General features: G+C 39.0%; 1 protein-coding gene across 8 annotated transcripts; it reads right to left on the bottom strand.

Annotated features, from left to right (window-relative positions):
- Positions 1 to 337: 337 nt before the first annotated feature.
- Positions 338 to 24,040, bottom strand: traf3ip1 (TNF receptor-associated factor 3 interacting protein 1). Of its 8 annotated transcripts, none has more exons than XM_015607631.3 (17): positions 23,759 to 24,040; positions 19,147 to 19,215; positions 17,054 to 17,215; positions 15,837 to 15,965; positions 15,033 to 15,488; positions 14,744 to 14,821; positions 13,537 to 13,560; positions 13,276 to 13,299; positions 12,299 to 12,374; positions 12,127 to 12,147; positions 11,162 to 11,246; positions 10,614 to 10,709; positions 9,627 to 9,762; positions 9,405 to 9,441; positions 9,213 to 9,289; positions 2,624 to 2,847; positions 338 to 1,700 (listed from the first exon to the last, which is right to left on the bottom strand). In XM_015607631.3, the coding sequence occupies exons 1-17, from the start codon at positions 23,879 to 23,881 to the stop codon at positions 1,535 to 1,537; spliced, it is 1,983 nt and encodes a 660-aa protein (XP_015463117.3). In that variant the 5' UTR covers positions 23,882 to 24,040; the 3' UTR covers positions 338 to 1,534. The 8 variants fall into 8 exon arrangements, with proteins under 8 accessions (XP_015463117.3, XP_015463119.3, XP_015463118.3 ...); XM_015607633.3 differs by having other exon boundaries at positions 10,614 to 10,703; XM_015607632.3 differs by having other exon boundaries at positions 11,162 to 11,243.
- Between the last annotated feature and the right edge of the window lie 29 nt (positions 24,041 to 24,069).

The raw sequence follows: 24,069 nt of genomic DNA, 5'->3' as shown, positions 1-24,069 counted from the left end.
GTGAACTATGATACAAACAAAATATACATAATATACAGCAAAGACAATATGTATGCGGTAAAAATAGTTTACAGTGTAAATGGTCCACTCTTAAAAACAATGGGAAATGTTTCGCATTCAATATCTAAATGTTAGGAAATGGATGTTTCACTTTTTGCAGTTCAATATCTAAGTGTACTTGCTGTGGTTCATGCTATAATATAGCTGATAATACTGATATGAAATATTCATATTCATTGATATGCAGTATTTAATATATGCATGTTGTGTTTAAAAACATGACTGAACTTCTGTGCAGTTTATGTTTTTATCTCTTGAAGAATATCAGTCTTGGAGCTTTTAGCTCAGTGTCCATGTGGTGAAATTTGTACAAAAAGTCCATTTTAAAGTCTGACCTTTGGTGAACCCAGTAAGACATTTCCCCACTTCAGCTCAAGCTGGGCTGTGTTAAACAACACTAGTATAATTTCTATATTTTTTGATCATACTTTTTTTTTTAAACCCCTCCAGTCTCACATTATTGTTTTTTTACGTGGTTACAAATAAAAACACAATCAAAACATAAAACGTAAAAATCAAATTAAATGTAAGTGATATAAATCAGTAAGACTATCTTAGAATCTTGTTTTCTTTTTAACTGTACCACAACTCTTCTCCTTGTGTACAAAAATGTACTCTTTTCGCATTAGAACAGGCATATTCAGTCACAGTCTCATTGATCAAAGTGCAGAGGTGCTTTACTAGTGCATCTCCAGCTTTTGGCATGCATAACTTTCAGCTAGTCTGGGCTGGTCTTCTTGAACTCAAAGCTGAAACCAAAAAGAGGGTTCAATGGAAAATGCTTACTGTTAGAGGCGGTATGATTTAAGCCAAGCCTAGAATGATGCCTCAGTCCAGAAAACCAGCCCCTATTGCTTAAAGACAAGCTTTGGAGAGCTACTGAGACAGTACACCTGATAAGCAGTAACAAATTAACCTGACATATTGCCAAAAAGTTCTCCCTCCCTCTCTCTCTCTTTCACACTCACTTATTACCAGTGTGACTAAGGCATTGATTCAGCCAATTAACAAAATTCAATGTTAATTCATTTAGTCTTTTTTCTTATAGACAACAAAGGGATGACTTGAAACCCTCAAGACAAAATACATAATTCTTTCCAATATAAATGTAAGCAAATGCATCTACTGTGTTTACTACATATGCATCTAATGTGCAAATCTACTGTGGAAGAGAGCAACGGTGTATGTGTGTTTTCCTTCCTTATTTCCTTAAATGTTGCAGTGAAAATCCGAGGGAACCCAATCAGAACAACATCAGACTCTTCAGAGTCTCACAGAAGGCACCTTAAACCATAAGGGGAATGTGAAGAGGGTCACTGTATTGTGTGTTACTGTGTATCTTCCAGGCTTCACCCAACACCCACTCTAAGTGCAAATCAGACAGCCACAACCAGAGAGCCTCGGTGAGACTGAGTAAGGGAGCTCTCCTGTGTGGACAGTGCTTTAGGCTTTATTTTATTTTAGATATTGCCTTTCATGTCTGTGAGGAGACGTTAATGCTGGACACCATCTTGTGGATCTTTTCCTCGTTCTTGAGGATGTTGGACTTGATGGCACAAATCTTGTCTTGCTGGTCTTTGATGAGCTGCTCCAGTTCAGTCAGCTCAGCTTTCAGCGGCTCCACAGCACTGTCTGTAATTCTAAAAGAGACAACAAATCCTTAGACAATGACACTGCTTTAATCGCTGACTTTGCTTTCAGATGTTGTGCATAATCATGCTGGAAGAACTTTACAGCTTTACAATGACTGACTTGTGTTAATGTCCTAAAGATTGGGAAGAAAACTACATTCGCCACACCATTACAGCACATCCAACAGCCTGGACTGCTGAAACAAGACAGGCTGACTCCTGACTATCATCTTTTTAGTCTTATCAGAAATTATAAGAATAATCTGACCATGTTTAAATATTACAGTATTAAACTGTTCAGTTTTGGTGAGCCTGTGCTCACAGCAGTTTCAGCATTCTGTTCTTGGCTGACATAAACAGAACCCAACAGGGTTTATACACTTTTTAACTAATACATTTCCATATTTCCAAATTTTCATGACCAAACGATTTTTAAAACATCAGTGCAGACATGAACAATAAAAACAAAAATCAACTAAAACTATAATTAAAATTAATTATAGTAGTCCTTAAATGAATCTGATAAAATGTTGAGATTTTTAATAATAAAATGTTTCAGATACTGAGAGCTCCATTGTGTAGGTTAATTACTGAATTAACTCAGAGCTGATGTATTTGTTAGCTCAAAATACATTTTCTCTATCAATAAACAGAAACACAAAGATTTGTAGACCACATTTTCATAACTTTTCCAAAACTTTTTATTCTTCCAAAATTTTTTCTTGACAGTACAAACCCTGGCTACTGATGTTGTAGCCCATCTGCCTCAAGATTCAACATGTTGTGCATTCTGAGAAGCTTTGCTGCTCACCTTACCTGTACAAAATGGTTATCAAAGTTCTGTAAAGTATTCTGGCCATTCTCCTCACCTCTCTCATCAACAAGGCATGTCTAAACTAGTGAACTTTATCTATGCATGTTTCCCACATTACCTCTGCTCCTCCAGTAAGGCCTGTGCGTGCTCCCTGTTCTCCTTCCTCCAGGTCTGCAGCTCGTTCCTCATGGCATCCATATCCTCCTGGATGTAGTCCATGATCTTGCCCAGAGGCAGGGCACTGCGGCATACAGTTTGAACAGACGAGCGCAGCCGCTCAATTTCCCTGGCCACCAGCTCACGCTCCTTCTTACGAGCTGCCTCCAGCACTGGCGTCCGGTCCTGCAAAACACATCAGCACACAGGTTAACCAGAGGGGTAGAGGGGCCAAAAAGGTACAGGTGGAAGGGTCAATATGAGGCCTGCTGAAATAAGCCAGCGATGACAGACTGGCAACAGGAAGACCCTCACGTTTTTAAGACACACATACCTCACAGAAGGGAGCACTTCAAGTGAATTATACAAACTAGGCTAGAGGAATTCTACCCCCACCAGAAATGTATTAAAAAAGAACAAGGGAGAAGTCTGCATTTAGCGGTTTAGGATTTCAAGGCTACAAATGTTTAAGATTTCAAGGCAGGAATTATACAAACCTAGCAATGTATATAAAGATCAAACCCAGAGGGCCATGGGATCCATAATATGAGTGGTTAGTGAGGGCCTCCTCTGTACGGTATGTGGTTGGGGGGTCTTGCTCTGCCCCAGTCACCCCTCCGCCTGGCACACACACACACCAGCCATATATGTTTACTCAGCTGGAGCCACAGGCTGTGTGTGGCACTAAGCCAAACAAGCCTCACTCTCACAGTCTGCCCACACACACACTTATACTCATACGTACTATGGTTTGTGAGGCCTGACTTTGGGCCTAGTTTATTTAAGTAACAGAGTATGGCAGTCAAGTTATTTTACAACAGTATTCGGTAACAACTACTTTACTTTTACCGCCTCTAAGCTGAACTCCTGAGCCAACTTCTGTCATTCTGCTCACAACCTTTACGGTCCTGTGCGGGATCACACTCAACCTACATGACAACACAAACTAACCATCGTCATCCTCAGTGAGAAAAAAACACACAAGTGTCAAATCCTCTGCTTTGGGGGTTACAACACACTGACACTATATTATATTGTATTACAACTTCGGTTTGAGGTGTTTTCATTAAAGACTGCTATCTAATCATATGTTATGAAAATAGGTTTATTGTTACAGCTTGGAAAGCGTGTTAATTGTGGACGTATGCTTTAAAAACAGATTTTGTTCCGTTAGGAAGTTTGTAAAATATCTGACAAGTAGGCTCAGTTTTTATTATTTTTTCCCTCTGTTTCTAGCACTGAAATGTCTGCTGGCCATCAGCAAGGTGGGTGGCTCTGCTAGCCCTTAAACACCCCTGTTAGACAAACACTGGCCAGCGCATTCGGCCCACTGTTGGTGAAGCACGAAGTCCAGGCAGGATTCGGTCTGTTTGTCATCCTCTTGCGCCTCGCCCCTTTCGCACAGAAACGCAAAAGAAATAGCAAAGGAAGAAGAAGAAAAGCAGTGCTTTCTGTCTCTGTGGACATAAATCAATCGTTTATAGGGGCCCTGTCGGGCTCAGCAAGCCCACTGTGCTCTTATTCTCCCCCTTCTTTGCTCGGACCCAAGAAAAATATTTGTTTTGAGCGCGGCGGCCGAGGGCAGGTTTTCCCATTAGCTCAGACAGTGACGGAAGCAGGTCGACAGTATCGGTGCAGCAGAGCCTACTGCAGGTGGCTTCTGGAGACAGCAAGAGCTAGACGCAATGATGCCCTTTGCCTTGCCTCCTAACCTCCCACCAAGGAAAGACAGAGGGGCAGAAAACCAGCCTGAGAGTAAAGTGATTTCAGTGAACTTATGCCTCCATTTGCAGGCCTAATTTGCTTAATGAGGAAACGCACATAAAATGCATGATTTATTGAGTGCTGATGAGGAACGAAGGAAGGAGAGAGGTATGGAGCTCTTCAAAGAACATTCTGACAAGAAAAATGGCTCCACTGCATGAAAGCTCTCAAAGGCATACAAACCTCACAGGGGTAATAGATGAAGGAAGCGTCTGTCTCTGTCGATAAAACAGCACACTGCATCCAAGAGCATTACATCATCTACAATTCTGGCAAGTTATATCTGGACAAATGAGCCAGGACAACTGAATGTCAACAGATTACAAAGTCATGCATAATTTGCTCTGACTTATTGACCAGGAAGATCTGACCTACTATAAAAAGATCTGACCTACTATAAATCCCCCTTTCCTTCACACAAACATGCGCAGTACAATAACATACTGACATGATCTAAACTAATAAAGGTCTTATATACCTATCTATAGTACACTATATTAGAATCCCTATCTTAAGGAAAGGAAAGGACCACCACTAGCACAGAGCACGGAGTCGTGCACAGAGAGCCACTCTACTGGGCTCTGCTCCTGTTGTTTATGTTTCTCTTGATGGTGTGAGGCTCCATGGTGGGTCTGTGGGCTTCTGAGGGGAAAGTTAATTGAGCACTGCTCAGGGGTTTCCTCCATAAGGGAAATGCAGACCCTGTCCAGCTACATCATAAAAATAGCGGCATTGCAGTGGGCTGAGGAGAAGGGAGCACGGGGGAGTTCTGAGCACAGGATACAGTGGGGTCAGTTTGTCCCCATGAGGATCCCTGCTCTGACCTCACCAAGTCTCAGAGGAGCCATCACAAAATCTAACTTGTCTGCTAGGGCAGCCACCTTGAGGAGCTGGAACACAATCAAGCAAGAACATCATCAGTTATATATACACACATATATACACACTATCAACTTCAAATGAGTTCCACCACCATAAGTCACTACACTTGTGGAGTGGGTGTGTCGATGTCAACAGCCTCTCTCTCTTTCTCTCTCTAGGAGGGCAACACACACTTCCAGGAATGCAGAGGAGTCATTTCCTATATGTTTGCACAAAAAAGGTAGGTGTTTATTAAGACACAGGCCTGAAGAGATGACTATTTATTTTCCTTGCTATTCTACAGAGAATACGCTGGCCTTTCTCCTGTGCAGTGCTCACTCAACAGCCATCCATTTGTGTGCCACAGGGTTTATTTATGTATTGCAAACCTTCATCAGGGCTAATTTGATGGTGTAAAAAAGGGAGGAAAAAAATGCTTATGAAAACGCAGCTGCTGTGAGGGGCCAATTCTGTCTAAATAAGAAGACGGCCTGAATAAAGTATTTTATAATAATATACATGCGTGCTGGGGGTCAGAGAGGAGGTCAGCTCTAAAATACACAGCACATTCTTCAGTCACACCGGCTGTGCTGAGAGAGGACATACCTGAACCTAGATATGATCTACAAGGAGTGCACGTGTAATAGTGTAATAGTATGCGTGTTAATTCCAGTCACAGTATAGACATCACAATTCGATGTACATCAAAAGTTGCATGACTGATGCATGGTAACATTTACAGCTACAGACCATAGACTGTACAGTGTGTAAGAGTGGAGATAAGGACAGCAGTTGAGAAAAGCGAAGCTAAAACATCTCTTACACCCTCAGGTGGCTGGATGCAGTACAACTTTTAACCGTGCCCAATTCCATGTAAGTAAGCGATACTGAAAAAACATTTCATTTCATTAAATGACACAGCCAGCGTCCACACATAACTACCCCTCTCCAGTGTTTCTCTATACAATCAATGCATTTTACAGTTTATGAACCATTTAACAATGTTTATTACTTTCAAAAGTGCTGTGCATCGTGACCATTGTTGTAAAGTGTTACCTGTTTATTTAAAATGTAAAATGTGTACTAAAACTGTATCATGACATTACCCAAACCTATAGGCCAGCATTCTTCAATATCTGTCTGGTTGTTCACCCAGTCATTATGAGTAATAACAAACAAAGACTCACTGAACGTTTGTAAGAATGTTTTGAGGATATCTGATTCGTTTGAAAATTTTCTGAAACAGAAAAAAAGGCATACTCATAAAAGGAGTTATAAGCGCGGTAACCCTATACCTCTCGGGGTGTGTTGGTGGAAGGGGGGGAAGCTCAATATTTACATTTTTAACCCTAGATGTTACACTAAGATTATAGGAGAGCACCGGCTTTATTAGGCTGAACCCTCACCCCTTTCAAGTCAGGAAGGAAGTCATTGCCGCTTGTTTTTCCATCCAGCTGACGAGGCAAGGGAAGCACGGTGCGCTAGTTAACCTGCAGCCCTGTTTTAGAGTGCGCAGCAGCCTGAAAGCCCGCGCCCAGCTCATGGCCAATGTTAATGGCAGGCCAGTCAGAGAACTGATGAGGCAGCATTAAGTGAATTAAGTGAGTGCTCTGTGCGCTGCTCAGATTCCACCCCAGAGCCGGCCCGCGTCTGATGGGGAAATCTAATTTGATTATTTGGGAACGGAGGGAAATCCAGACTGATTATTTTGAAACGAACGACACAGAGAGAGACGGAGAAAGGGGGTGCAGGGCAGTGGGCTGGGGGTTAGGTGGGGGCAGGTCCAGACGGAGTGGTGTATAACTGCTTGTTAGACATTTGGGGACACTGGTTTCTTCCGAAATTGAATTTTGCTTTTATATTTTAGTGAAATACTATAAAAAATAACTGCAATGTTTTTTGATTGGAGTAAAGAGTTAGTTTTGCCTCAATAATGATAGCAAAGTTTTACAAACTAAAAGCTCATATTTAAGACATTTTTATACAAATGTATGATAAGAAATATAAATAAATGCATAAATAAAAGTGCTACAAAATGATTGTATCTGTGATTGCATTGAAGAACAATTTCTGCAAAAGAGATGTTTGTATAAAATACCTTTTATAAATAGGTGTAAAGGTTCTGGATCAAATTAAGGATGTTCATGCTTTTACCAAAACAGATTTTATGGAACCAAAACTGGTTCTGCTATGGAATTATTTTAAAGAACCTTTTGTACCACCTTTATTTTTTTTGTGCTGTCACAAATATGGGCATTTGTGTTTTCTCACAACAAAAGCGATTTTACTACATTTTGGTATGTTTAATTCAATAAAAAAGAAGTGTGAGGGAGCATCCAGGCAGTGAAACACTCACACAGCAGCAGACTACATAACAAGCAGACACCCGGCAAGTGTTCCTGTGTGTCAGCGCACGTGGCTAAGGTCAAGCTAAGGCTGGGAGTCAGGGGCTTTCTGCATGAGCTGCACCACCAAATACTGCATCCATCAGACCAACAGCCAGACGGCAACAGATGGGAGCAGAGTACACGCTCCAGGAAGGTGGACCACCCAGCACATCCCGGTCCGGGCAACTGTGAGCAGGGTACAGACAAGAGCACCTCAAAACTGAATCACTGTCTAAATATTGACCATGGGAGCGCTCCCTGGCTCGCAGAAAGCCAGCGCGAGGACTGGAGGGCGCTTGAAAATGCAGCACATCTGAATGGAAATCATCCTCCAGTGGTTCTGAAAAATATATCTACTATAAAATATGGAAAGAGCAGTTTATTGTTGCTCCATGGGAAGAGAGAAAAGAAAACTACATTTATTGCCTGCTTGTGCCTTGCTGGAAGACTGGAACACACATGGCCTTGAAAGAACTGTTTTCTGTGGAATGGGTTTTTATTGATCTTTGAAAACGAGAAATGCTTTGCTTGTTACTGAACTTCAGCCAGTGATGAATCTGGAACAAACTGGTGCCATTCATTCTAATCTATTTTCCATTGATAGAATGACACTGTCGCAGGGCTGTGAGGGACGGGGGACTAGGAAAATTTAAGATTTTATTTAGAAGTGGCATTGCATCTATCCTGAAAAAGCCTGCAACTTTTCAAGACATGCAACTTTTGTTCACACATTCCAAGCTAAAGTCCTTAGATTACACAGCTTATCTAAATAAATAACCAGGCCACTCTAAATAATGTTGTGAAATATCTTAAAATTGTCATCTGTGGAATCTGTTACAGTCGTTTGTTTCTGTTTCTAAAGGTTCAGTGCGTCTGAGACCACAATTACCCCGATCCAGTCCATTTGCAAAGCTGCTTTCCTTAATAAACGGGGACTCGCTGGCGAAAGCTTCCAAATCAAAAACAGCAAAAATCACGTCCCTAAGGTCTCATATTTACTGAAACCCACACTGATAGTCTCAATGAGCAGATTTTGAAATGTACTTACTCACATTACTGGAATGCTATTGTAAAAAAAAAAAAAAATCCACAGCATTTCTGTTAGCAAGTTGAAACAGCACTGCCCTCTAGTGGAAAGTACACACATGGTCAGGTCTCTTTTAAAAGTTATATCAGTTTTAACAGTTATATCTGATCTCTATTAACTTCAATACCGAGTATAACCGCTACATTAGATCTCTATTAACAACTATAACAACTATATCTGCTCCCTATTAACAACTCTATAACCATCTATAAAAAAATATCTGTTCTATATTAATTACTATACCAAATATAACAGCTCAATCAAATCTCCAATGGCAGCTATATGTGTTCTCTATTAACAGCTATAGCAATTAAAACACAATCTCTAATAACAGCTATACCAATTACAACACAATCTCTATTAACAGCTATAGCAATTACAACACAATCTCTATTAACAGCTATACCAACTATAACAGCTATATCTGATCTCTAATTACAACTAGGCCATACCTGATCTTTTGACTTCTGTGATGAGGGTGATGATTCAAAGTCCTTCTTGGTTTCTAGGATTTTTTTCACAAGCCCACCTACGATGAGAAAACATTCAAACACTTTAACCGGATTAAATCATAATTAGGAGAAAATACACATTCATTCAAATCAATCATACATAATTGCTTGCACATGGCTCTTCAAACTCACCATGCTTCTCGTCCCCCTGTAGTTCAATGGACGGCTCCTGAATTTCATAAAAATGTCATTATTCATTGTTTATAAAGCTTTAAGATAAATATTGAACTTTCAGCATACAGAAATAGACCAGAGCACAGAATAAAGCCAAATATGTCTCATCACTCCTATTTCCTAGTTTTTTAAACAGACACTGGTCTGGTTCGTCTCTGTTAAAGAGAGGAAGGTACTCACCACCTCTAGTTCAGGCATATCAGGTGGAGGTGGAACTGCTTCCTCCACCACAAACTGCCCATCTTCATCATCCTCATCGTCTGAGAGTTTTTTGCCTTCCACAATGACAGCAGCGGGAGCCTTCGCACTGCCCAGTCTGAGACACAACACAGAAGTTTTCACATGGGAAAATATACAATGTTTTATACACTGTTTATACTGTGCTTCTGTTTATGAGCACAAAGGAACAGTTTAACCAAAATATGAGCATGATAAGAAGTGAAAACTAGAGGTCTCTAACTTGGATTGTTACTCTGCTCTTTAAACAGTAGAGAAGAATAGTAGTGAGAAGGTTTTAAAGCCATTTATTATTTATGAATGAAGCTATCATCAGCAAACAGCAATTGCTTCTGTAATTTTTACGGTGCACTGTGAGCCAAAAAAAAAGAACAACAAAACAACAACTTCTTTTTTAATTATTACTTCATAAACCAAAAAGTTTAGTACAATAGAGTTTCAACAAATACTGAACTGCCACTTTCACCATACGCATTTCTTATGTTATTGTATCTTACAACCTGCTCAAAACTCTACAAGAAATACATTTGTGTCGCACAATAAAAAAGTAGTTTGGTTTAGAATATGGTAAGGTTTACTTTCTATAGTCTATCTAAAGGTGAAATTCTAAATTTAACCTTTCAGCAAAGCCGGATGTTGGAACAAAAGTTACAGACAGTCAAAGCATTATTCATGAATTTTGGAACAGAAAATAGATAACAGAAACCATGCTGGTGCTGATATCCACACAAGTGTCATATGTGCTCCACAGAACAGGTTTAAAAACTGAATGATTATAGGTATTTCTTTTTTTAGGAGTGCTATTGATTTTTTTTTTTTTGCGTCTTAATGTTTTCGCACCTCTGGTGACAGAAATGCCACCCTGTTGCTCTGTTATCACTGACAATATGAGAATACTGCGGCATGAAAGCACTTTATTAAAGTACTCGCCTCTCCACTGGAGCTCCATCAGTGTAGCTCTCCTGCCTCTTCACTCGAGGAGGGGCTGGTCTTGCGCTGCTAGGCCTCGGTATCCTCCTGCTGTTGCTTCAGAAAACATGAGATTATTGTTTCATTCATTTTTAAGACTAATCCACAGTGCAGCTACTTTTATCACCTTTTGCTAAGTGTGTTTGTGAGTAGGCTGCTGACGTACAGTTAAATAAGTGTTGAGACATCAAGGGTAATTTTTCTTGTGTGCAGAGTGAAGGCCATCAACTGTGAAATGAAAGGCTGCTATACATGCTGCTTTGAACTGCAATCTGGCAGTACTTTGCAGTGAAAGTGAAGCATTTGCATCAATGAGTAAGCAGCCTAAAAAGGCTGCAAATAACTGGGAAGTGCCAAAATCATTACAGTTTTTTTATACATATACACACACACACATACACCCGCTTATTATCTCTTCTCACTTGACTGGGGTCAAACTAGCTAAATGTTCTGAGTTTAAGGTGTAAGCTAATTAAAAGGGAAAGAAAGAAAGATGCCTTTTGGCTAACCTGTGGGGTGTGTGGGATGGCACAATGTCCGATGCGTCTCCATTTTCAAGGTGGACTTGTTTTTCCACTGAGGGATTGTCACCTGCTGAAACAACCAATTCCACTAGAATTAAGAAGAAGCCTCAAGGCCTGAATCCCATAAGTAGTAAAAACTGAACATTTCTGTTAAAAATGACGGTGCTTATTAAGGATGAGAGAACTGTAACAAATATAAAAAATAGAATGGGGTAAATGTGAGAACAAGTTGGCTTAAAGTTTGCTTATGAAGTTAAAATTTGTTGTATGAAGCTGTTCAACATTGTTCAGTAAACTATACATGATTTAATTAACTACACTGTTCAATTCAGAAAATCTAATGTAATAACTCACTAAAGGTGCATAATGTTTTATTTACAAAGTAATACTGGGTTGCTTGAAGAATGTTATGTGGTTTCATTACATTATTAGATGGCTGCTATGGTTTCCCAAGTAGTTGCTAGAGGAATTTCTAAATTGATGCTTTAGTATTCCAAGTGGGTTTTTCTGGTGTTGCTAGATCACTGCTATGATATTCCAGATAGATGGTTACTATGGTTTCACAGGTGGTTGTTTGATAGTGCTGGGTGTTTGCTATAGCATACCCTGTATAGTTGCTTTGGTGTTGCAAGATGGTTGCAATGGAGTAGCAATGTGGTTAGCAACAATCCGCTGCTATGCAGTTAATACGTAGTCACTATAAACTCCTAGATAGTTCCATTGGTGTTGCTAAGTGGTTGCCATGTTGTTGCTAAGTAGTTACAAGGTGGCTGCTATGCAGCTATCCCTATCCATAACATGAAAAACATATATAAAAAATATCCCAAAGTCCTACTAGAAATAAATGTCCTAGAGAGTAACATCAAGCCTGAAAATAACATCACGCTTAAAATTAAGAGCATCATTACATCATTGTGAAGCCAACAGTACTGTGAGCAGAGTCTGCTTACCTCCATCACTATCTGATTCATCTGAAAGAGAAAGAACAGACAGAGACTGAATAACAGCATTAACTCATACATTTACAACTATGCAATAAATACTGAATTATATATGTTATGCAGTATCAGAAGAGAATACGTGTCTATAAAAGGTTTTTGAGGTTCAAGACTGGCAGCTTACCTGGAGCTCCTGCTTTGGGCCAGCGCCGCTGTCCTTTGGCAGATGAAGGCCTGGGTATTCTGGCAGGACTGTCAGTCTAGACACAGAGACGGAGGGACTTAGCCACAGTATCCTGAGATAATAGTACTTCTATATGACAAGGTCCATCAACCTTTCACATTACATTGTGTATCTTTGTGATACAGAAAGACACATTACGACACAACACTACTTTGTAGTGATGTTCGATTGGGTTATTATTGTTATTATTATGCTGAGTAGAAGTCAATGCTGGTTAAACTCAGTATTTGTGCATGTTTACATAATACAACCACAAAGTTTGGATAAGATGTGCTGATCATAATAATAATGATATTAATGACTCATTATTATGATTGTGAGATATTACTGACTGATTTTTTTAGTAATGATTTTTGTTTTATTACTGTCTTACAGTGTGTGTGACAAGATCAGTTTGTACTATGAGCTTGGTTTCGATAGCATGTGTGTATTAGCGTCAGCATTAGCCTCCACTTAGTTCTAAATACGCATGTTCAGTGGTGTTTAAAAAAAATGCATGTGGCCTTTTAGTCTCAGATATTATGTTATGTATGTTTTCATGTTTTACTGTAAAATAATACCACAATGCAGACTGTAACTAATCTCCTTTATTTATCTTTTGACTGTTAATGGCACATTAAGGACACCAGATAGCGCTCTGGACACCGTGGTTAAAACAAACACTTGAAACTGGATTAGGATTAAAACAGCAGACATCCAATCCATAAAAATATGCCTGAATCTGCCTCATTGAGTGTCTCAAAATCTGATAATATCGGAACATACAGAATGCTTTCATGTTATTAATGTGTTTATAGATTTCCATCTTTATACTGACAGGTATAATCAGGTATTTCCAAATTTATTCCGACAGGAATAATCAGACTCCAAACATGTTTTTTACAAAGAGATGAAAAGATTTCATCTGCTGTAATTACCTGCAACTGTGAAGCCTCTGTTGGCTATGTAAAAATAAAACAAGAATTAAATGCAGTGTAGTTTACAGCAAAAAGATCTTTGATTAACATTTTTGATTTGCTCAAAGCTTACAGCTCAAAACTACAAGATTGCTAAACACTTAAGCACAAAATTACACAGAGCACAGTGGCCTAAAGCAACTACCCATATAATTTGCCACAAAACTCAAGCAGCCTGCTACTTTACAGGCGGTTCAAAGCTATGAAAAACAATTGAAATACCTCATCAGCTTTTGCCTCAAGCACCTGTTTAGGAATGACAAGGCAAGCAGGTTTAATAAATGACACACTGGCCCTTTTCTCCCAACCCTGAAGCTCCAAACATTAGCATACCACTCACTGAACACTAAATAGCAGACATATAGGAACACTCACATAAAGCTCATAAGAAGTACCTCCCTTCATTCATTCGTTCTCTTCAGTGAGAGAAGAAAAAAAAACACCAGCCGACTAGAAAAAAAAAAGCTTCCATCACCAATGCCACCTATTCGCACCCACACTATGTTCATCAGAAAACACATAAAATGTCTTTTGAAAGGGACCAAAGCAAGCAGCTATTCAAACTTGACAGTGCAAATGTACCTCGTCTAGCTCATCTCTTTCAGTCTTGAGGATTAAAGAGACAGAACTTTGATATACACTCTCCAAGCACTTTATTAGGGATTCTAGTGTGACAAGCAGAGCACCATTTAAATTCATGCAGATATAGGATTTTGAACATGGCAGGAATGCTGGAGCCAGATGGGCTGGTTTGAGTATTTCTAAAACTGCTGCTTTTTTGAATTACTTAGAATAAAATGGAAAAGAATCAGCAAACATCAGTTCTGCAGACTAAAAATACCTTGATAAGACAAGAGAAGAGCAAGACTGGTTAGAGATGACTTTATACAAACGTCTTGAGCAAAACCCATGACAAATTAGCAGCAGACCCAAGAACAAAAAGCCTAGGCTGCAGAGCACACAGGCTCATCAAACCAGGAAAGTAGATTACTGGAAAAACAACACCTGGTCAGATGAATCTTGATTTCGGCTGTCTATAGTCCGTGCTGGTGGAGGTGGTGAAATGGTATTGAAATCTGCATGTCACACTTTAATTAAAATCTCAAGGAATGTTTCCGGTATCTTTGTGGAATTCGTGATAAGTAGATGTAAGGCCATTTTGAGACCAAAGGGAGGCTTAACCAATATTAGTGTAGTGTTCCTAATAAACTGCTTGTGAGTGTAAAGAGATAAGACAATAGTCTACATCTGAAAGCATGGCCGAATTGTAGAACTTATGTACTGTATATAAAAGATAAGAGCATTATTCACAACAGTTTACAACTTACAATCTTTAAAAAAGAAACGAAAACAGTACAAAATGTATGCATGAAAGTATGATAAAACATGTATTTCAGTTTGCCACGCCAAAAAAGGAAGAGTTACCCACCTCTGCAGGCTCAGCTTTATGGTTTTTACTGGACTCTTCTAGAAGAGGCTTTTGTCTGCTGAGCTCCTCAGCTCTGACCTGTAGATACACAAAATTAGTGAATTAAACCTGCACGCCAATAAGGATACAGTACACAATACTATACATTAACAGGCATAAGCATTGTTGTAGAATATTTTATATTATGAAGATAAAAATGACATTTCTTGTGGAAAAAAATTGCAAAATCTTCAGTGTAATAAATACTTATTTTCCCCACTCTTTGGAGCATCTAAACAAGATTACTAACCTTTTTATCCGTTTTCTCCTTGGGCTTGTCCTCCAACTCTTTCTGACGTTCTCTCTCCCTCTCACGATCTTTGTCTCTGTCTCTTCTTTTGTCCCGATCACGTTCTCTGTCTTTGTCCCGCTCTCGCTCCCTATCTTTGTGCGATTCTTGATCCCTCTCTTTGTGGGAATCTCGCTCTTTGTTCTTCTCTCTCTCTTTATCACGTTCTCTCTCCTTGTTTCTGTCTCGGTCCTTGTCCCGATCTCTCTCTTTGTCTCTGGCCTTCTCTTTATCCCGATCACGGCTCTTGTCTTTATCTCGGTCTCTGTCCTTGGTCCTGTCTCTTTCACGACCCTTTTCTGATCTCTCTCCATCTCTGTGTCGGTCTTTTTCACTCCTCTTGCTTTCTGGGTCTTTGGGACGGTCTGGATCTTTCTGTTCTCTGCTTAAGCTGCTCTCTTTAATCTCCCTCTTTTCCTGTAGAATGTCAAGACATACCCGTGAACATGCTGTGTATCATGAGTTTTGCAGTTTTCCACTTTTTGAAATCTGGCAGTGAATCTGGCACATAAAAATGTTTTAAATTATCATTAACATTTTTACGAGTAGTATGTGCTCTGGTCCTATTAGACTTTCCTTGGTAATTTCCTTAAATCTTTCCTTAAAACATCTTAATCTGATTGTGTGCAATATATTCTTTCTTGGTCAAGTATAGTGTGTCCTCTATATTACACAAGTATGCAGACACTATCAATACTGATTGGCTCTTGGAGTATCTTTCCCTATGTGTGTGTAATTTTAAGTGTTTTTGGAAGCATGTCTGACTTCTCTGTCCTGGTGCCGCTCTCTGCCTTCTCTGTTCTCCTTGCCCTGAGACCTAGAGGTGCTGGGCTTGCCCTTCAGATCCACTTTGTCTCCAGCCAAGACTCGCCTCACGGCCTCTTCACTGGATAGCTGCATCAGAGATATAACAACCTTTAAGATTGATAGTTTGATGGGAAAGAAGATGATGATGATGCATAACATACAGCACCTTGTCAATATGGTAAATAAAGGCATGGTAAATCAGCAGCAAAGTTCAATACTAAATTCCCTTTCACACATGCACAGTAACCCTTAACTTTTCTGGATATTACCCAGAGTAATATTATATGTAAATGTAAAACGTTGGACTGTCCCAACATTTTGTCCAAATGTGCAAACATGAATAAAGCAGGTAGAAAATTCACATTGCACCATGCCGTGCCTCCTAAAAGCATTACACAGGTGCCAACCCCTGTGTAAACTTAACCCTGTGTGCTGCATGTGCCTGATCCTCCAAACATTTTCCAGAGTTCATATGTGAAAACAGCATAGTTAAACTAATTTAAAACTAGTTCAACCTCCAAATTACCTACTGTTGTAATATGTACATAACGTTTTAACCAATTACAGCATCTGTTAGGTCACAATAATATCAGCTGGCAATGTTTTTAGTGGTTTTCCCATACTGGGCAATACAGTAACAGACATCAAGGACACTGAGTGGTTGTATCCAGAGGGAGATGTGAAATGATGATATAAGCAAAGATCATAGACTACAACAATACATCTTTAGTGGTCCACCATATACGTAATTAAAAATACATTAGTTTTAATCCAGAAACATGTATAGGTACATCTCAATAAATTTGAAAGTGGTCATCAAAGAGTGATTTTTATGAACTTTTCTGAGCTGCACCTATATATACACAATATTGAAGCATAAGCAAACGTTAAATGTTTTACCACAGAAAACATCTGCCGATTGGGAATTACAGCTGAGCACTGCGAAACCCTTTTCTTAGAACTGCATCACTACGCTCCCATGATGAACAAGCTTATCCCACTTTGCATGGTCTCTCTGAATCTCAAGAGACCAATTACAGTCAGAAAAAAATACTAACATGCCCAGGAGTCCCATTTCCATCCCTGACAGTCCAGCAGGATGTCATGGTTACAGTCTTACAGCGATTGAGTGGCCTCCTCAATCACCTTTCAGAAGCTTTTCAGATATGACTGACCTTGTTGAGGCAGCACTTGGCGATGGCTTGGAGCAGTTCATTGGTCTTCTCTGGCTCGTGGCCGGCAACGATGCGTGCAGGCTTAGCAGACAGGGGCTCTCCGCTCACTAGCATGACTACATCAATGGCTTTCTGGAGGAAAGCAATCTTTGAGTCTTTATCCTACAACACAAATGAAAGAGGAGACAAAGTGCATTACATCTGAGATCATATGATACTTGTGTGACAACTTTATGGGCCCGTTTCACAAATTATTTTTATTAGAAATATCAGTAATACAGAATTATCCATCATCCTATACAGAAGCGTAGCTTTGTTTGCACTTAATTCTCAGGAGTTTCATTTAAATGGTTGGTAGATTATGATGCAGTGCAATTGTCCATGTTCCCATTAGGAGCTAATTATAATTCAGCCAGCTGGTAATGTGCTTCCAGACACGCATCAAAGACAGCAGACAATATTAATCATAATTCATTATTTCTTACCACAGGCAGGGGAGTTCATAGATCAATAGTATTTGATCTGGATTGACTTTTATTCGCAGGTTAATAACTAAAGTGAGATTTTCAGTTTAAATCTGTTCATCAAAGCAGCCTCTTATTGAGACCTGGCCAGCTCACTCTCAGGCAGAAGCTCTTCAGTCTCATGTGAGTGTAGAGAGCGAGCGAAAGAGCATCTATTATGCATGCTGTAGCATCAAAGACCTCGGCTACTTCTACACTCCACTCTTGTCTGAAAAGAGATCAGGTGTGAACGTTTTAGTCCATGTCATCAGCTCTATACCTCTCTTTAGTGAGCTCTCTATTTTCCGTTTTACCTCATACAGAGCTATTTAGAGGCAGCTGGGCGAGGTGCTTCTCTTACACACTAAGGGTGATACTGATCTGTGTTCAGTTAGTTAGTGGCATTCAGCTTGTACACTAGGAAACTGGCTTTTCACCTCCCGCCTGATAGAGTCATCGACCCTTGGCATGCACACTGGAGAGGAAGACTTGAGTTACACTTGGACAGTTTAGCAGCTTCAACACTCAAATAGGGACACTGCAGTGTGGGATGCTTAACTGTAGCCAGGGAATATTGATATTTTAGTGAGCTAGTGTCTTACTAAAATATCACTCATACAAAATTCTTGTATCTTCATTTTTACGTAATTAGCCCAGTCGTTGCGGTACAAAATAAAATGTATGTACATTAACTTCCAAAGTTAAAAAGGTCTTGCCCTTTTTCTGTAAGGTTGTCACTTTGTTTGACTTAATGCATTCATTTGAAATGTCCAGTGCGAGGATGGCACTGATCTGACTTACATTGTGAGAGCTGTGTGGCTCTTTTTGTGGGGTGGTAGAGTGTTTGTGTAGTTTGAGCAAGGGTAACCTTTCTGATGTAAATCTTAAGTGAAGAAATTAAAATAAAGCAATACTACAAAATTTTTTTTAGCATATAATAGCAGCTCAAGTTGATGATCCACTGATTGTAATAGGTAGAATGGCGTCCCTGTCATTGTCACTCCTGACTGGAATGCTGCACTATTTTATCTTAGTTTTTAACAGAGGGCCATAACTACCGGTATGTAACTGTGTGTAACAAGTTTGCATGCTTCCTTCACTTACACTTGTCAACAAATGCATGTGTACAATGGTCCAAAAGGTCAAGGGTGTTTATATTAAAAAAAGGGCAATTCTTACATAAAGCTGCCTAAAAACATCTGTACTGTTAAGGGTACACTAATGAATAACAAAAGGAAAGAATTGTAAGTAAACGGAATGTCTTTCAGTATTGATATTTTAAGTGTATTTGATTCCAGACTGCAATATGAATGGATCAGGAAAACTTTAATACAATAACAATATTTATTTTTCCAGTGATCTCAAAAGTAACAAACAGACAATAAAGGACTAGTGGTGGCACAGTTTTTAATCATGATAATACAGCATAATTTGGTATCATATTCTCATATAAACCACCACAACCTACATCAGTGCCACAAAGAATCTTATGCATCTTATGCATCGTAATAAATTCATTTATTAGGTTATCTAAGAAACTGAAATGGGCTGAGGTAGAAACAAAATTAAACGTTGAAATCACAGACTTACTTTTACATTATCTGACTTCATCTCTGCTTCTCCATAAAGGCCCTTCATGAAGCCTGTGGTTCGAATTACCTAAAAATAAGACAAATCAGGAATTAAATATACAACATTTTAACAATGCCTTTCTTGAAATGTTGGGAACACTTCAATTAACACATTCGAACTGAAACAGGAAACAAATACACAAATAATCAGCTCACTGGAGTGTAGCATGACAGTGAAGGCCTGCATCAATAATGCATAAAACCAGAGCTGAAAGCTGAGCTTAAGCACAGAATGAAAGAAAGCATAGAGGAAAACACATTCCAGCACACGCAATAATCAGATGGGAGGTGTGCAACCTTCTGGGGTGCAGACCGAATGGAGTTTTAGAGCTTTGAGAAGCTGACGTGACTCAGAAGGCAGTGACATGGGTGGAGGAGCTCAGTGACCTTTCTATGGATGTAAACATGCATTCCCATCCTCCAAAACATTTAGTGCCAACTTGGCTAATCTTGGCTGAGCTTTTAGTGTTCAGATCTATCTCTGGACTTTGGTAGAAAGAGCCACTGAACAACCTTCCGCAGACCTCCAACTTATTGTATTGCTACTGCCGCTGTCCAAAAATATTCAGACACACATTACAATTAGTAAACAACTACTAATACTATCTATTTTAGGGGGCACCCAAAGGTGAAATGGTCATTCATCTGAACATACAACTTCAATAACCTCCATTATGTCCACATATGAGGACTTTAGTTTTATATTTCGATAGAACACAATAAAGTTGCAATTAGTAGTGATGTGCAAAACATTTATTTTCTGCCTGAACACAGCAGCATTTTGTGCCTTCTTGAGCAATATGGCTTATTTGAAGTGCTGCTTCAACACAAAGACATAAAGTAACACCACCAGCTTCAGCTAACTAGCATAAAAAACATTTACTGTATTTACTGTTCATTTAAATTTCTGAACAAAATCGAAACTGTAAGGTGTTAAACTCTGCTGCCACCACTAGGTGACAGTATAATGGCCTCATAAGAGGACACCAGGCCCTTGTAGAGCAAACTTTACTCTTGTGGTTTAGACAACCCAAAAAATGTGATGTCCACACATGTGGATGCCAGGTCCTAGGAGGTTAAAAGCCCTACAATTAGGGCTGTGCTATATAATATTGTATGCAATAATATTGTCACATTCATTTTGAAATATTAATGATTATGTATTGGGAAGCAGTTTATTTTATATTTGTTCTGCTATTTACTGTGAAGCTTCAAGGATTTATTTGTAGAATTCTTTATATGCATGCACTATAAGCACATAATTAATTTTCTTTGTTACATTTCATTACTTATTTTGTATACAAATGTTTAAAACTGCTTCATTTATACAAAAAAAGAACATTTTTTTTTGTTACTGTCAAAAGAATGGGATGCTCTGTTGAAGCATAAATCTAAGTTGATATCCCCAAATCCAAGCATCTGCTAGAAGGTTATAAAGATGATATAAAGAGGGTATAAAGATACTTCACATGACTGAGGAGTAGTGGAAATGTGTTCTCTATTGAGTAATAGTTAGTGTAATACTAAGGATTTCCAAAGATGTAGAAGCAGCTACAGTCATAAATGGAATAAATGTTGAATGAACAGATAAATGAGCATAAGTCTACAATGAATAGGTACTTAATCTTATCCTTATGAAAATATTTATCACTGCATATTCAGCACAGTTAGAATTTCAGGTAGATGAGTCAGCGTCCACAGATGGGTCGGTGCAGCTTTAGTGTAGTGCAGTGGTTCCCAACCCTGACCTTCTGAGTACCCCCTGCATGGCACAGTTTAGTTTTAACCCTGTGCTCCCAACACACTGATCCAGCTAATCATTAGCAAGCCTTTGCTGAGTTGAAGGTAGTGTGTTAGAGTAGGAAAAACACTACATATGCACGTCATGGGGTCTTCCATGACCAGAGTTTGAAACCACAACCCAAACATAGTGGGTAACAAAATTGCCCTTCCTGTGGCAGATTCCCCAGCTGGACAAATACATCTAAACAAAGATATGTTAACCATGTCTCTAACACTACATTTGCCTGTGTAAAATGATTTAGGTATATAATCACTCTGGATAAGAGTGTCATCCATATATCATTAATGTAAATGAAAATAAAATCATATATGTGCACATATGGCCTCTTGAATTTGTTAAAAAGCAAAAAAAAAAACTCTAAAATATAGTGGTAGTTATCCAGGGCCAGGGTTGGGAACAACTGGTGTGATGGGTACCAACATTGCTCCTCCAGCATCAGTAGATGTCTACCTCTGTGGCTAGGTAAGCGGATGCAGACCGTACAAGCACCCATAAGGCTTCCTCGTTTGTTTGCATAACCATAGCTAAGCAAGGTGCCTGGCAACAGTGAAGCAGTGAGAGAGGCACTAACAGAACAGAGAGACAGTGTCTCATTCTCTAATCTGAAGCTGAATACAACAGACCAAGACATACATAACTGTCTGACAGTAGAAACAGTGGAAGTATTAGATACAGGTCCACTTACCAAGTATTATTAACTTAAGGTCAACCCCCAAAAGCATCATAATGATAACTCAATAACAATGTAGGTTTCCAGAATACCCATCTATTATGGACGCTGGTTTATCCTAAAATGAACCCACATAAACTGTGTTTATGTGCACCATGGTCCTTGGAGGAACGTTGTTTCGTTTCACTGTGTACTCTGTATATAGCTGAACTGGCAATAAAAACCACTTTGACTTTGACTTTGACTATACAAGTCCTAACTCAGTTTTTACAGATAAAACCTAAACTCAAGATCTCTTTAATGCAGTTTTTACTAATAAAAACCCATATTTCAGATTTAAGCTATGTAATATTAACTAGTAACACTATCAGATCTACAGACCAAGCTATTATCACTAGTTATATTACCAGGAGAACATATCCTTTATGTATTTTGACTAGTCATATTATTATGACTGATTTACATTATTAAAATACACTCTCTTATCTATAATACATTTTTGTTTACATAATTACATTATGTATAACTTCTCTTTACTCTTGAAAATTGTCATTCCAGACATCTACAATGTAGTTTTGAGAAGTAGAAATTGCAGTTTAATACACTGAACTAAACTGTAACTATATACAATTTCCATATTAGAGATATAAACCTCAATTCCTTAACCCACACTACTAGAAGTCAAAACTATACAAGCCAGAATTGATTCATAGATGCAGACCTAGACTATATTAGTCAGAATGGCAGTGGAGATATCTTGAACTATATTTTTGTTTTGTAAGGGAAAAAAAGTAATTGTAGATATCTATTACTGAAGATTTTACTTGTACAAATGTAATTATAGGTAAGAAATATAGATTAAAAATACAATTACATTACATATATGTGGTCCTGGTAATATTAGAGATATCAAAACGTGTTTAGACATAGATCTGTAGATCTAATATTATTTATTAATAATAAACATCTTAGAGCTTATATCTGAAATGAGATCTGTTATTTTAGTTTTCATAGAAAAAACTGAGTTAGGACCTGAGCTCTTTTAAGAATTTAGAAATCAAAATTTTGTTTTTTAATCACAGTTTTCATGCATCTTGACATGTTCCTCTCCACCAGTCTTACACACTGCTTTTGGATAACTTTATGCCAATCCTGGTGCAAAAACTCAAGCAGTTCAGTTTGGTTTGATGGCTTGTGATCATCCATCTTCCTCTTGATTATATTCCAGAGATTTTCAATACGGTAAAATATAATAAACTAATCATTTTAACTGTTCTCTCATTTTTGTTCCAGAGCTGTAGATGATGTGACTAGTCAGAATGTGTTTAGCTATAGCTCTGTAGATCTGACATAATCACTATTAAAACTTTCAGACATTATATTTCAATATATAAAACTAGGCTAACTATACACAGGTTACAGAGATCTGCAGCTACTTAAGCTAGCTAACTTGAGTTTTGACTAGTAAAATGAGAGTTAGGACCCGAGTTTGGTACTGGTAATGTGTGTCTAGTCAGAATGTGTTTAGCTACACATAGATCTGTAGATCTACAGATCTAGTAACTAAACATTTCAGAGATGATATCTGAAATAATAGTTTCTATTAGTAAAAACTAACTAGCTAACTTAGCGTTAAGTTAGCTACAGAGATCTGTCACGAGCTAGGTTAGCTAATTAGCCAACTTGAGTTTCACTAGTAAAAACTTGGGCTTGGACTAGCCCTTGTAGCTAGTTAGCTGAAGCTGGTGGTGTTACTTTAGGCTATAACGGTGGGCTATAATCTACAGTGGTGGTGAAGCCAGAGCAAAACTTGGAAAGGTGCAAAACAGCAGAAGAACAACCACCTCACATCACCTTACAGCACTAATCCAGATCTGCAGCTCCCTGCAGAGCTCAGGAGAGCTTAAGTAGGAGTGCTAACCGTTAGTTAGCCTGTAATGCTGTGCGCATCTGGACCGACTGAGCCGAGGAGTTCAGAGCCAGACACAGTAACGTTAGTGAGCTAGTTAAATTATCCAGCTATAGTTACGTGATGTTTAGCGGTTTAAGCTAATTTCTCGGTAAATAACCGAACAGACAGCTCTCCTCCGGACTCACCTCGCTTAATATATCGTGCAGGTATCGGAACGGCGGTTTGCTGAGCAGTTTTTCAGTCAGGGGAGGCTTCTTTATCACTCTCCCCAGAACCTCCTGGGTCTTTTTAGCCACCGAGCCGTTCATAGCAAAGCCCTACGGTCCTCTATTCGACGTTACCGCTGCTCCCGTGTGAAATATTGAGTAATTCACCGCAAAAAGACCCCAAAAACGGAGGAGCTACAATCACTGAGCGGCTCTCAGTGTTGCTGTGTCAATAGCGTTCAATCCCACAATGCCCCGCTTCGCCAATATGCGCACGCGCACACCCTGCG

The sequence above is a fragment of the Astyanax mexicanus genome, chromosome 11 (assembly GCF_023375975.1).
Source record: "Astyanax mexicanus isolate ESR-SI-001 chromosome 11, AstMex3_surface, whole genome shotgun sequence".
Classification (NCBI taxonomy): Eukaryota; Metazoa; Chordata; class Actinopteri; order Characiformes; family Acestrorhamphidae; genus Astyanax; species Astyanax mexicanus.
The sequence above is the reverse complement of the archived record's forward strand: the minus strand, read 5'-3'. Positions and strand labels throughout refer to the sequence as shown.

Bases quoted from the DNA above. Each gene is read 5' to 3' on its own strand.
- traf3ip1 (XM_015607631.3), bottom strand. From the start codon at position 23,881: ATGAACGGCTCGGTGGCTAAAAAGACCCAGGAGGTTCTGGGGAGAGTG. The intron at 2,848-9,212 runs GTATGGCCTAGT...TGTGTTTTGCAG, and splicing joins CACAGAAGTCAAAAGATCAG to GACCGGACGCCAGTGCTGGA. The intron at 1,701-2,623 runs GTAATGTGGGAA...TGTCTCTTTTAG, and splicing joins GCCTTACTGGAGGAGCAGAG to AATTACAGACAGTGCTGTGG.